General features: G+C 46.5%; 1 protein-coding gene across 1 annotated transcript in view; it reads left to right on the top strand.

Moving 5' to 3' along the window:
• The first annotated feature begins 6023 nt into the window (after positions 1–6023).
• The window catches only part of LOC120022523 (exostosin-1c-like), a 65237-nt gene continuing 56356 nt past the window's right edge, over positions 6024–14904 (top strand). Inside the window, exon 1 of the mRNA XM_038966471.1 lies at positions 6024–6970. Coding sequence (XP_038822399.1) covers positions 6024–6970 — 947 coding nt within the window. The remainder of the gene's footprint in view (positions 6971–14904) is intronic.

Raw genomic sequence — 14904 nt, 5'->3', positions numbered from 1 at the left:
TTACACATCACTCCTTAAAGTCCAACCACATGGATGAGCATTTTATTTTTCCCTGGACTCATCATTATGTAGTCGTGACATTGTCCTTTAGACCTGATCCAACATTACGTTTTGCTTCCATCCCCGTAGTCAAGTTTTTTTTCTCACAATAATCTGATCCCAGATCTGCATATAGGGGGAATCTTTTGCTTGAGCCCCATGCACAGTGCATTTGAAAGTATTCAGACCCCTTGACTTTTCAACATTTTGTTATGTTACAGCCTTATTCTAAAATGGATTAAATAAATTGTGTCGAGGCACAGATCTGGGGAAGGGTACCAAAATATTTCTGCAGCATTGGAGGTCCCCAAGAACACAGTGGCCTCCATCATTCTTAAATGGAAGAAGTTTGGAACCACCAAGACTCTTCCTAGAGCTGGCCGCTCAGCCAAACTGAGCAATCGGAGGAGAAGGGTCTTGGTCAGGGAGGTGACCAAGAACCCGATGGTCACTCGGACAGAGCTCCAGAGTTCCTCTGTGGAGATGGTTGTCCTTCTGGAAGGTTCTCCCATCTCTACAGCACTCCACCAATCAGGCCTTTATGGCCAGATGGAAATCCACTCCTCAGTAAAAAGCACATGACAGCTTCTTCGAGTTTGCCAAAAGGCACCTGAAGGTCTCTCATACCACGAGAAACAAGATTCTCTGGTCTGATGAAATCCCTACGGTGAAGCATGGTGGTGGCAGCATCATGCTGTGGGGATATTTTTTCAGCAGCAGGGACTAAGAGTCTAGTCAGGATCGAGGGAAAGATGAACGGAGCTAAGTACACACAGATCCTTGATGAAAACCTGCTCCAGAGTGCTCAGGACCTCAGACTGGGGACAAGTCTCAGAATGTCCTTGAGTGGCCCAGCCAGAGCCCGGACTTGAATCCGATTGAACATCTCTGGAGAGACCAGAAAATGGCTGTGCAGCGACGCTCCCTATCCAACCTGAGGTGCTTTAACGAAGTACTGAGTAAAGGGTCGGAACACTTATATTTGCTAAAATTTAAACAAAGAAATATTGCTTTGTCATTATGGGGTATTGTGTGTAGACTGAGAGGGGGGGAAAAAAACAATTTAATCAATTTTAGAATAAGGCTGTAATGTAACAAAATGTGGAAAAAGTCAAGGGGTCTGAATCCTTACCATTTGCCCTGTAGATAGCATGATAAGTTGTGTTTCATATCCTACATGCTCTGCTGTGTGAGCAGCACTAGTCGATGCAGAGCTAGCAGCCCTAGTTGTTCCAACCCATCTTGTATGTTTGCTTAATCAGCCCTTGTGGCGTCGGAGTGAGAGCAGCATATTATTGAGACACAATTAATCAAGCCAGGTTGTAATTATCATTGAGTTTGGAATTGAAGGCGGTGGGAGGCTAGGCCCGGGTCATTCAGGCTAGAGGTAAACATCTTATTAACCATGTGGGAGTCTCTCACAGACTCTCACCACATAGGGCAACAAGGTTGTATTAGGTAGAAACGCACAGCTATCAAAAAAATGTCCTCATAAAAATACCAGAGCTTAATTAGGTTTATGGTCATTACGGTCCTCAGGTAATCTCTACTAAATGGAACAATTCCACACTGCTAGCTCACTGTAGACAGAAAGGAACTCAATTTCGTAACAGCCTTGGTCATGAATAAAACATGTGTATTTGCGGCCTCCATTGTTAAAAAACCCCAGAGCAAATAGAATCACCTAGAAGCCCTTAATGCCTGGGTGCTTGGGCGTTGGTCGGACTGTTCCAGTTTTCCCAAAAGCACTATCTGAGATGACCGCAGTCAAACCTCGACCACAACCTCAGTCATTCCTGGTCAGGTCTTCCCCACATACACACACGTCCCCACAAGCACACATTGTATGGCACAATAAGGCTAGGACTAGGAGTTCCCCTTGGAATTGCCGCTACGGTTCTCCGGCCTCTAATGACAGAGTCCAGAGCGTAATTTTAGTCTGGCTTCGCCTCTCACCTCAATGCAAGATTTGTTTTTCTTCAGGAACAAATTCCCTGGACTAACGTGTGTCCAGCTTTAGTCAAGCAACACACACACGAACACAGAGCCTACTGACTGAACACGTTGGCAGAAAACAGCCTAACAAGTAGCAGTTCAGGATTTGAGTCTCTGTGTAACTTTATCACGCAGATAGACACTGACTCAGGCATACCAACTCTGTTCGGAAAGAATTGAGTTACTATTTTAAAGTCAGATGCTGCTGATCGAGTGTCTATTTATAGTCTATGCAAATCACCTCCGACATAATAGTGCCATTTCCCCATGCACAGAGGAAATGGCTACTTCCTTCAGAGTCCAACACAAGCTCATTTCAGTTTTATCAGTGCCTTCATACATATTCCCCACCCTGTTACATTTCTGTATTATTGCATCTGAGTAGCGGTCGACGGTTGCTGTAAACACAATTCCATCTACTGCTGAGTCAATTGCATTTCCTTCAATAGCTGCAGAGAGACGAGTTTAGTCTCGTGGGAACAGCAGGCAAAGTTGAGGGGAGGCAGTCTTTGAGGTCCTGACATGGATGGATGAGGTTTGAGCAGGCCGCCGGTCCAGCTGTCACCCACACTGACTGAAGCTTGTGAACCAACAACAACAAACCCAGAGATGAGGATGCAGTGTAGGCATGGGAGGTAGAGGTTAGGGTGAGGAAGGGAACCCGGAGTTTGTTTGTCTTGCTAATAAAGAGATTTCACAAGGCACCTGTAAAGTTTACGGTGGGGCTTGTAATGCTCAATGCAATAAACTAAACATTGATTAGTCCGAGGAAGGAGTCGCTGTATATTTCACTCCCTACTGCTTTGACGACCCATCGACTTCCTTGTGTGTTAGCCTTCCGACAATGCATTGCAGTATCCTCACACATCTCAAAAGTCCTTATTTGAATTCACCACTTACCTGAAAAGGCAAGTCACAGTCATCTCAAGTATCCCCCAGAGATACCTTACTCTTTCAAGTCTCATGCCTTCTAGTGTGACGAATTACTGAAGAATTTTCGAGGCTGCTTTGCCTGTATTTGGTTGTTAGACGGCTTCCACGCCTTCTTTCACCCCATATCTCAAGGCTAAGCTGAAATACTTCACAGATACCTTCTTGAGTCTGACATCAACATATTGGTGGTGGAACTAAAAACGAATCCATAACCCTTCTTTACCATATGTGTCAAAGCTTCCTGTCAGACCAGTGATCAACCATACAAAAGATGGAAGGAAGGAAGGAAGGAAGGAAGGACACAGTCTAAGAGCTTCCAACCAGAACCCTAAAGGTTCCCCTCTGTCTGAATCCTGTACTTTCCCTCAGGCTCCTCAACAGGCCATGTGGCCTTTCTCAGTGCTAGGCCCCACCGTACTGATCCGTTCATCATAGATCTGTGACAGTGGAGCCACAGACTCTCTTAGCAGGCTGCGTGACTCCTTCTCCAAGGTGTGTGTGTGTGTGTGTGTGTACATTTGTGTAAAGGCTGTTACTGGCTAACCTAAGCCCAGACATGCCCTGGGTTTGTATTGGCCTACATTGAGCGCTAATGGGTTTTCTGTGTTACTATGGTGAATGCCATCTATTGCTACGCTACTGTTTTCGTTTACACAGTACAACAAACAGGATGGCGATTGGGGTTCTGTCGTTGCCTTGCATAATGTTGACAATTGGTAATGGGGGATTACTGATTGATGTGGAGGGAATAGTTGACATTTCCCTGGTTCTTTGGTGGCAGTGTGGGATTAAACTTTTTGGTGTCTTTCGTTTTGTGAAAATATCTCGGTATTAGTTGGAGAAGAAAGTGAGAATCCATCCTTGTCATTACCATCACCCTCATTACCATCCCCCTAAACTACAAATCATCAGAGACGTTATAGTGCTCGGGTCAGGGGTGGAACCAAAATGTTTCTCCAATCGTTCCGAGCAAAACCCCGATATCTTGGGAACAAAAAATTGACATTATTAACCGATTCTCAAGATTTCAGAATAACGTTTTTGTTCCGGGACACTCGAGATCACTTTCGTTCCGGGTTCTGTTTCCGTTCTTCAAAATCGCTTTTTGGTTCTGTTCCCTGAACCGGTTCCAACCCGTAGCTCAGGTTGCCTTTTTTTCCTGTCAGACTGGATATATGTCTTAGCCGTGAGAGTATGCTGAGGTAGATTGAGTTTTACTTCAGCAGGAGAGGCAGGGGATATAAAGCAGAAAGGAAAATCAATGTCTTAACTAAAGGAGCTGGTAAATTATTGATGAGGACTATGTAATGGGATCCCTCGTGTCTTTTTCCTTACAACTTTGTCTGCTTGCCACTGTGCTGTGGGAGAGGAGCTTGGCTGAGCCAAAAACCAACACCCAGCATCTCTATGGCTCTCAGTGAGCTCACTATCTGAGACTACCTGATGTCCACATCCATACACACGGACACATACACACACAAATAGTCACGAGGCCTGCATACATACACCGCCTGACTGACACATGGTTGTACATAAACACAGACACAATGAGTTGGACATGTACGTTTCAGTAGTCATTCAAGTTACATTCAAAGGTAATTCTGTAGTGTCACAATCCACTGGTCTACTGAGACAATGCATTGTTGATCAATATCCCCCGTCTGTATGGAGCATGATAACAGGAGCAAAATGAAGGGGGGCCACCAATTCTACATGGATGGAGAAGGTAGAAGAATGAGAGGGAGAGGGAGGGATGTAGAGATGGGGAGGAAAATAGAAAGTGAGGGAGAGCAGGTGAGACCTGAAAGCTGCCTTTGTGTGGCGGCTGGCAGTAGGAACACTGGTCTGCTCTGAGGTGTTCCATACACACCACAGACACACACACTGGGGAGTTATGGGGGGGATGCTTTGGCAAACATACCGGGTTGATGTTTTCAAATGTAACAAAAAGCCACTCTCTCCCCACCCCAAGATGAACAGGATTACACTGCCATTAAGTGGCTCTATTTTCCCTTACTTTACAAATCTCCATTTCAGTTGCTAAACGGCTCCCCGTTTTCCCCTCCACTGCATCTCAACTGTATCTGACGCTGTTCAACCAGAGCTTGAAGTACATGGTAATATCAGAGCTGGCTGCTTGATGTTCGGCATACTGAAACCAAAACGCCACGGTTCCAGGACTGGACGTCAATAGCATAACCATAGCATAACCAGACCAAACATTCAAACGACTTTGACCATTTTTGAATATAGAGTGGTGGTATGTTTAAACTTTGAGAGTCAATGTTTTTTTATGTCTGTCTCACCAGAACTGTCTGCTATCTGAACTGAACTGAGCGAGGTCTGTGTTTGAAGAGACTAGATTTCACCTTCAGTTCAACTCAGGGGGTTTTATAGTGAATTTTTATGTGAATGAAATGACCACCGCTGTGCTAATTTATTGCTGAGTGTGTACACGCTTCATGCTGATAGTGTATGTTTTGGTTTATACAGTATATTGGCATGTTGGTACAAGCGTTGTGCGTTACATAATGGTGTGAGACAGTGTTCCTTGACTTGTTAATGTGCATAGTGCTGCTGGGCTCTGGTTGTGCTGTTAAGTGCTCCTCGGGTTTTGTACTGAGCTGTGATCTCGTTTATTTGCGTCCTCAGGAGAGACCCGGGAGACAGCGGGCGCCATGAGGCGGCGAGGAGGGCTTGAGAGAGAGGAGACATCGTCCTTCATCATCCTCAGCATCGGGCAGTGCAGGAAGTGCACACACGCACCACAGAGACTGTCTAGCAAGAGACAGGCTAACAGCACCCGAATCTGAGCGAGAGAAACCGGAGAGAGTGGCTTCAACACCCATTTATTTATCCTCAATGGGCTCAACCTGGATGGGACCAGACTTGGAAGTGACGATGTCCAAGTTACCACACCGTTCTATATTGGACCCTCCTTGTTAGACCTTCGAAACAACTCGCCCACCGCTGTGAGGCTTAGAACTGAGGGGCAGAGAGAGAAAAAGAGAGAAGGAGAGTGATAGAGGAAGAGAACGAGAGACACTCTGGGCCCCATGCAGGCGCGTAAGAAGTATGTCCTGCTGGGGCTGTGTGCTTGCTGCTGGCTGCTGCTCTTCTACTGGGGCGGCGGGGTCCAGGTCCGTCTCTTCAAGCTGCTGGGGCGGCCGAGGGGTCAGGTGGTGCGTCCCTGGCCCAACTGGACCGACCGGGCCTTCCTGCCGGGCTATGCCCAGCTGGAGGAACTCCAGACAGGGCCGGGTTCCGCCGAGTCCCCCCACCAGCGTCACCAAGCCTGGACGGGCATCTATAAAGACAGTCGCTGCCGCATGGAGACCTGCTTTGACTTTACGAGATGTCGACGTAGAGGGCGGGATGGGTTTAGAGTATACGTCTACCCGTCGGAGAAGGGCGAGCGTGTGTCGGAGAGCTATCGTAAGATACTGACGTCTATAGGCGAGTCGCGGTACTACACCACGGACCCTCGCGAGGCGTGTCTCTTCGTTTTGGGGATTGACACTCTGGACCGAGACCAGCTCTCGGGGCAGTTCGTGCCCAACCTGGACGATCGTATCAAAGGTTACCCGCTCTGGAACGAGGGACGGAACCACCTTGTCTTTAATCTGTACTCGGGCACCTGGCCCAACTACAATGAGGACCTGGGCTTCAATATTGGCCAGGCCATCCTGGCTAAAGCCAGCCTCAACACGGAACACTTCAGGCCCGGGTTCGACGTCTCCATCCCCCTGTTCTCCAAGGAGCACCCCCAGAAGGGGGGCGAGAGGGGCTGGTTGGTGCGAAACACGGTGCCCCCACGCAGGAAGTACCTATTGATGTTCAAAGGGAAGCGGTATCTAACGGGCATCGGGTCAGACACCCGTAACGCCCTGCATCACATCCATAACGGGAAGGACATCGTGTCTCTCACCACATGCCGTCACGGGAAGGACTGGGAGAAACACAAAGATGCCCGCTGTGACCATGACAACCTGGAGTATGAGAAGTAAGTCAGGATTCGTCCTTCTGCCCCTTAGGTACATAACTTCCAATTCAGTTAGTCACTCATTGACATCAATGCATGACTAAGTGAAAATTCGACTTAAGTGGAAGTTAGGATTCTCCCCTTAGGGAAGGTTATTATTGAGAGGTGGTGTCATAACTTGTGTTCAGGTTCATCAGAAATACACTTTGGGCTTGTACTTGTATTGCTTTGTTTTTACTTGTTCTGGGCGTTTATTAGCCCCTTAGATTTTGGGCTTTTATGAGTTTGATTTTCTCTCTCTCATCTAAACGGAGGTATCCTTCTGGTTATTTTCTGTGGCTTTTACAGTTACTATTCCAGTTATCATGTTAGGATTATTGAGTGTTGGTTGTGTTAGATTTAAAGTATAGAGTGTGGTCCTGGCTGTGTAAGGTCTTGGTGAAGAGTTTACACCCCTTAAAGCAAGTCAACATCTGAAGACCAATAGATTGTCCAAAGGCCAATAGAAAAGGTTCTGAAACCTCCTGAGAAGTGTATTTATTCATCCATGTGTAGAGGAGCAGTGTCACGATGCAAAGAGGGGGATTGAGGAGAGGGAAAGTTGACTGGAATAAGAATAGCAGTTAATTAGGTAAGAGTAGGGGGAGGCTATCTTTTCATGTAGCTTCCAACAAAGTACACTAGTAATCTGGTCCTGGTCGGTTACCTCGAGAGAGGAGAGAGAGAGCGAGAGAGAGGAGGGACTTGTTTTACCCAGCAATAGCAGTTGTAATCTGGCCAGGACATAGCTACCTTTCTGGATTGTTGACATTGGGCCAGTGGTGAAGGAAAGGGGACGGAGCTCCCACTCAATACTGTATGAATGAGCTCATTTATTCCACACATAACAAACGGTCTGCTCAGACATCAGGGGGTGTGGGGGCTTATGTTATATGATGGCAGTTTAGATTTGGATGTGGTGAGGGGTTAGATAGGGGTGAGGGGTGAGACAGCAGTGTGTAAGAAGAAAAACAATGTTTTGGGGGGGGGGTTAGCACTTTTTTCTTCTCCCTCTTTGGAAATGGGTTACTGACGGATGGGACTGGGGGCTCGAGTGTGAGTTGTGAAGGGGTGCAGAAGGATGTTGGAGGCGGGTGATGGTGGGGGCTGGGCATTACGTTGACCTCTCTCTGACTCTCATATCCCGAGGAATGGGCGGGCTTTTCGGGAATAACATGAGAACCATGCATGGAAATGGAGTCAGAATGAATGAAATGAAAGCATGACGATATATATAAACGTCCCATGAAGCTGAAGGATTCTGAGAATAAAGGTAACGACTCCCACCCTCCATGGCCCTCTGTCCCTCTCTTGCTCTCTCGTTCTCTTTCTCCATCTCTCTCTACCTCTTTCTCTCAATGCCACCCCCCCCCCTCCCTCCCCCCAAATGCCTTTCCTCCTCTCTCTGTTTCTCCTGTCCTCTTTGGCTGTGGGCTCAGGCAGGCTGCAGCCTCTTAGTAGGTTGTACCAGGTTAATGAGCCCATGCATCTGGTCCACCAAGAGATTAACCCAGGAGGACCTGGGACTAGATAGGGTAGGGGGGGGGGGGGACCTGAAGGGGAGTACAGGACAGGCAAGACATGGCGGTTAGATAGAGGGAGGGACGAAGAGGGGGAGAGAGGCAGACAGCAGGAAAGAGAAGAAGAAAAGTTAGGAAGGGGTAACGGATGAGGAGAAGAAGAAAGAGGAGAAGAAGGTAGGACTTCAGGCAGGGAAAGGACCCAGGAAGAAAGAGAGGCCAGGAGGGAGGGTGACAAAGCGAGAGAAAGAGGGAGGGAGAGAGGGGGATACTTCAGGCAAGGGAGAGGCTTTACCGCAGCTTAATGGCCTAGTTTCTCTTTTTTCTTACTTTGGAGGATTCCCTGAGAAAGGAAAGAAAAAACCTGCACTGTACAGTGAATCTAAATGAGGGAGTGTGTGAAAAGAGAGGAGTGGAAATGAAGCAGGGACTTTCAGGACACACACACACACACAAACACACACACACACACATATATATATATATATATATATATATATATATATATATATATATATATATATATAAACACGTACTAGTAGAATACTTTACAGAGTTGCTTTAGTTCTAGTTGAAGCACTGAGGTATACATATCAGGGACGTGGGGGAGGGGGGTGTAATGGCAAAAGGATGTACCTCTCCATTCAGCTTAAACGGATGTTCCCATGACGACGGCCTTGCCATGTGGAAGACGGTGTCAGAGCATAGGCCATTATTCATGACCCAAAAAGTACTCAAGGAGAGGGAGAAGAGAGGAATAAAAAGAGATTAATAAGAAGACCACTGTTTGCTACTGCAGTGCAGAATATACAGTAACCTTTGTACACTGTAGATACAGTACAGGAATATACAGTAATATATATACATAAATACACTACATGGCTAAAAGTATGTGTATACATGCTCGTTGAGCATCTCATTCCAAAATCATGGGCATTAATATGATATGGAGTTGGTCCCCCCTTTGCTGCTATAACAGCCTCCACTCTGGGAAGGCTTTCAACTAGATGTTGAAACATTGCTTGCTTCCATTTAGCCACAAGAGCATTACTGAGGTCGGGCACTGATGTTGGGCGATTAGGCCTGGCTCACAGTCGGCATTCCAATTCATCCCAAAGGTGTTTGATGGGGTTGAGGTCAGGGCTCTGTGCAGGCCAGTCAAGTTCTTCCACACCGATTTCGAACAAAACATTTCTGTATGGACCTTGTTTTGTGCACAGAACTGTTGCCACAAAGTTGGAAGAACAGAATCAACTAGAATGTCATTGTATGCTGTAGCGTTAAGATTTCCCTTCACTGGAACTAAGGGGCCAAGCCCGAACCATGAAAAAACAGCCCCAGACCATTATTCCTCCTCCACCAAACTACATTTGTCACTATGCATTGGGGAGGTAGCTTTCTCCTGGCATCCGCCAAAGCCAGATTCGTCTGTCGGACTGCCAGACAGTGAAGTATGATTCTTCACTCCAGAGAAGGTGTTTCCACTGCTCCAGAGTCCAATGGCGTCGAGCTGTACACCACTCCAACCAACGCTTGGCACTGAGCATGGTGATCTTAGGCTTGTTTGCGGCTGCTGTGCCATGGAAACCCATTTTCATGAAGCTCCCGACGAACAGTTCTTGTGCTGACGTTGCTTCCAGAGGCAGTTTGGAACTCTGTAGTGAGTGTTGCAACCGAGGACAGATGATTTTTACGTGCTACGCGCTTCAGCACTCGGCGGCCCGTTCTGTGAGCTTGTGTGGCCTACCCCTTCGTTGCTGAGCCGCTGTTGCTCCTAGACGTTTCCACTTCCCAATAACAGCACTTACAATTGACCGGGGCAGCTCTAGCAGGGCAGAAATTTGACGAACTGACTTGTTGGAAAGGTGGCATCCCATGACAGTGCCACGTTGAAAGTCACGGAGCTCTTCAGTAAGGCCATTCTACAGCCAATGTTTGTCTATGGAGATTGCGTGGCGGTGTGCTCGATTTTATACACCTGTCAACAGCAGATGTGGCTGAAATAGCAGAATCCACTCATTTGAAGGGGTGTCCACATACTTTTGTCCCTGTAGTCTATATAGTACAGTAAAGGACAACATCATCATTATTACATGCATATTGCGTTATAGGAATTATGGATCTGAAATAGTTGTGATTTTTCTATAAATGAACTGAAACTAGGCATGGCCCTGACATAATAAGAGGCTTGAATTGTACTGTAGTTATACTGTAGTTAGTGTTCCTGCAGTTCGACCATGGGTGTGTACTTGAATGCATGCTTGTGTAAGTGTGTTTTGTTTGAATAGGTGTGTTTCTGTGAGTGCGTATGTGTATGCCTTCGTGTGTTTGTGTGCATGTATAATAGTGTGTGTGTTGGGATGTTGGCAGGCCCTAATAAGAAATCCTACACCCCACTGTAATTAGGGGCTGTGAAATTGTACCCCTGGAGAGCATGTGGTGTGTGTGGCTCGTGTTCCAGTCCAGAACAAACTCCTCTGTGTGTCTGTTTAAAAAAAGGTGAATTGAGACCGAGCCTTCTAGATCATTCTCTCTCTCCTGTTCTCCTTCCATTTTTCCTCTTCCGGTCCTGCTCTCCCTCTCCCACACTCCCATCTCTCTCCCTCTGTCGCTGTCATTTTGTTCTTGACCTCCATCCCTAGCTCTCTCCCTCATTCTTTTTCCCCTCTTCCTGTGTCTCTCCCACACTCCTGCACTCCCTTCTCTCTTCCTTTCTTTATTTAGTCTTCCTGTCTTCCTCTTGAACTCTACTCTTACTGCAAGTACTTCTCCCCATCAGTCTACTCCCACTTTTTGATTTGTTTTTTTTAATCACCGCCCCTCCCTCTTTTTAACATTCAATCAATCAATCAATCAATCAATCAATCAATCAATCAAATTGATTTATAAAGCCCTTTTTACATCAGCCGATGTCACAAAGTGCTGTACAGAAACCCAGCCTAAAACCCCAAACAGCAAGCAATGCAGATGTAGAAGCACGGTGGCTAGGAAAAACTCCCTAGAAAGGCCAGAACCTAGGAAGAAACCTAGAGAGGAACCCGGCTCTGAGGGGTGGCTAGTCCTCCTCTGGCTGTGCTGGGTGGAGATTATAACAGAACATGGCCAAGATGTTCAAACGTTCATAGATGACCACCAGGGTCAAATAACAATAATCACAGTGGTTGTAGAGGGGGCAACAGTTTAGCACCTCAGGAGTAAATGTCAGTTGGCTTTTCATAGCCGATCATTCAGAGTCCAAAACAGCAGGTTCGGGACAAGGTAGCACGTCTAGTGAACAGGTCAGGGTTCCATAGCCGCAGGCAGAACAGTTGAAACTGGAGCAGCAGCATGACCAGGTGGACTGGGGACAGCAAGGAATCATCAGGCCAGGTAGTCCTGAGACATGGTCCTAGGGCTCAGGTCCTTCGAGAGAAAGAGAGAGAATTAAATCACACAGGACACCGGATAAGACCTGAGAAATACTCCAGATATAACAGACTGACCCTAGCCCCCCGATACATAAACTATTGCAGCATAAATACTGGAGGCTGAGATTGACTTTATTTAACAGCATTGCTGTACTGACAGCAATAAACACACACACACACATCCTGCCTACACTTCCCACTCTTCCCACACTCATGCGTTTACGCATTGCCCCCCCTGCCTTTTTACAAGATGGCGTAAGACACGCCAACCAAATTTCATGGGAGGGATTGAGAAGGTCTTGCCCTCTCTGAGTCAAAGAGGGTCTCATTTCATTCAACTAAAAAGAGAGGTGGACCAGTGATCTCTCTATTGCTCTACTGCCCCCTATCAGTAAGCTGACCTCATAGCACCCAGTGGTGATGCCAGGTGGTTGCGTGTTACTATGTCTGGTTGCTGCTCAGATGGTTGTCTATTTTGTCTGGCTACACTGTAGTGGTAAACACATTCTTTTGAAATGCTAAACAGAATCAGTTATGCTTGGCAAAAAAAAAAAAGTGACTTGTTTGTATATTTTGTTACCTTTTTAAATGTTCTGGTAAGAACGACTTACTAGCTCTACTGGGGGGGAGCCTGCTATGTCTTAAGCAGGCTCCCCCCCACTCTTTGCATTTAGCTGTCCCTCTCCTTTGGATCTGTGTATATTGAGTGGGAGAGTCCAGCCTGTCAGGTTGTCAGGTGCCTCTCAGGTTCCTGATGTGGAGCCGTTTGGCCCCGGAGGCCCACGCTGTCTTACCACCAGCCCACACGGGGGCCCTGGCTCTACTTGTGTGGATGTCCTTAATGGGTGCCATTCACCGGCCTAATCGGGCCGTTTATTCTGCCGGGCCAGAGCCACGGCGATCATAGCGGGAAAAGCCCCCGGCGCCCTAACTCCCTTTTGTCCGAGCCAACTGGAGCTGAAAGCCTTTGACAATATGGGAGAGACTAGAGGAGATGGAGAGAGGGAGACTCCTGCCTTCTGTTGATAAGACTCTCCTTCCCCTCTCTCTCTCTGTTTTTCGCTTGTTTACCCATTTTTGATAGCCTCCACTTGACTTTGTGAACCCACAACTCTGTATCCAGAGATTATGGATGGTAGAGATTAGGGGAAAGGGGACATGTGAAACTAAGTGCTCCTTACACTATATGTTTAATGTTCCATACAATTAGGTGAAGTTGACCTTCAGCAAGTCTTGTCTTTCAGAAATGTCAAGACAAAAATAGAATACATTTATTAAATATACACGTAAAGGTGTGTTCATTAGTCTTTTTTTGTCTATGAGGGAAAGGACTGCTTTAAACCATTGGTCTTAATGTCCCATTGGGTGGCTTGAGTCGTTGACAGACGGCTAGGGGCATGGTTCAGAGGTTATTCACTCATATAGTCTGGTGTTAGGGTTCAATTGGGATTTGAAAGGGGTGGATTTAACCTCCCAAACTGGGTTGACTTTATACTGTGATTTTCCACTTTCTGATTCAGAATACTCCTCCTTACCTGCCTCCTTTTGAGGTTGGTTGAGCCCACTTCAGCTGCGCTCCGACTTCAGTCAACACCTGTTAGTCCACAGACAAGTGGGCAGCTTTTTATGAGGCGACGACTTCATTTCACCTCATACCATACTGATGACTGACAACCAAGTTAGCATAATCCTAACTGATTTATGTAGCTAGCGTCTGCTCAACACGACATGAGCTACGGAGGACCCCTAGGATCAACAGTAACCACGTATCCTTACACTCCTTAGCACTTGACACAATTGCACCCGATTAAAAGAAACACTCTTATATGAAAGGGTGTGGTGGTGTCTACTACTGTGGGCCAAACCCAGACAATCTACCCTGGCCCAGATACCTTCCAGAGGCAATTTAGGAATATACTGAACACCATGAATAAGTCAAATAAAATCCAAATGTATTTGTCACATGCTTCGTAAACAACAGGTGTAGACTAACAGTGAAATGCTTTCTTACGGGCCCTTTTCCAACAATGCAGAGTTAAGATAATAATAAAAAAAAAATAGAAGGTGACAAGGAGAAATAAATTCAGTTAATAACGAATAACAATAACATGTTAAAGTAACATGGGTACATACAGGAAGTGCCGAGTCGATGTGCAGGAGTACGAGGTAATTGAGGTGGCTATGTACGTATAGGTAGAGGTAAAGTGACTAGGCAACAGGATAGATAATAGACGGTAGCAGCAGTGTGTGTGTGTGGTGAATGGGGTTGTGGCATCAGTATGCATGTGTACGTGTGCTATGTGTGTGTTGGGATGTCAGTGTAGGTATGTGGCTAGCCTGAGTTCTACTGTTCATCTCTTATTTAATGATAGCCTGGGAGCTAGCTGAGGCCGGTTTGGTGTTGAGTCCCCTGTCTCTGCTACACCTATGATAAATGAGACCGACTGGATGCTGCTCCCAGCTGCTCGCTCTGAAACTGTCTACGAGGTATATACTGTTTAAATGCTATTCTGACGCTTGGCTATATGGGCTCTTGGGATGTTATTATTAATAATAGTTAGGTGGGTGCTTACATTTGCCCTATTTCATGTAGACGTGTGTATTATATACATGAGTGATTTGGAAATTTGTTTTTTTTGCATATCCCACTCCCCCTGAGACACTCTCTGAGAGTGGGGTCACGGCCAGAGGTCAGCCATTATTGACTGCGACCCTGGAGCAATTAGGGTTAAGTGCCTTGCTCAAGGACACATTGACAGATTTTTTTTCACCTAGTCAACTTTGGGATTTGAACCAGTGACCTTTCGGGTTACTGGCCCAAAGCTAGGCTACGCTTCTGTGCTCAAACTAGCACTTGTATGTTTTTCTTCATGTTGTCCTATAGAGGACCACACATTGCTATGATATGTATTTGAACCTGGAGTTAGACATATATGCTTTGTTACACTGTGATCCCTGTACCTCAGTTTGCATGTTGTGTTCAGAGAAC

Source organism: Salvelinus namaycush, chromosome 27 (assembly GCF_016432855.1).
Source record: "Salvelinus namaycush isolate Seneca chromosome 27, SaNama_1.0, whole genome shotgun sequence".
Lineage (NCBI taxonomy): Eukaryota > Metazoa > Chordata > Actinopteri > Salmoniformes > Salmonidae > Salvelinus > Salvelinus namaycush.
The sequence above is the reverse complement of the archived record's forward strand: the minus strand, read 5'-3'. Positions and strand labels throughout refer to the sequence as shown.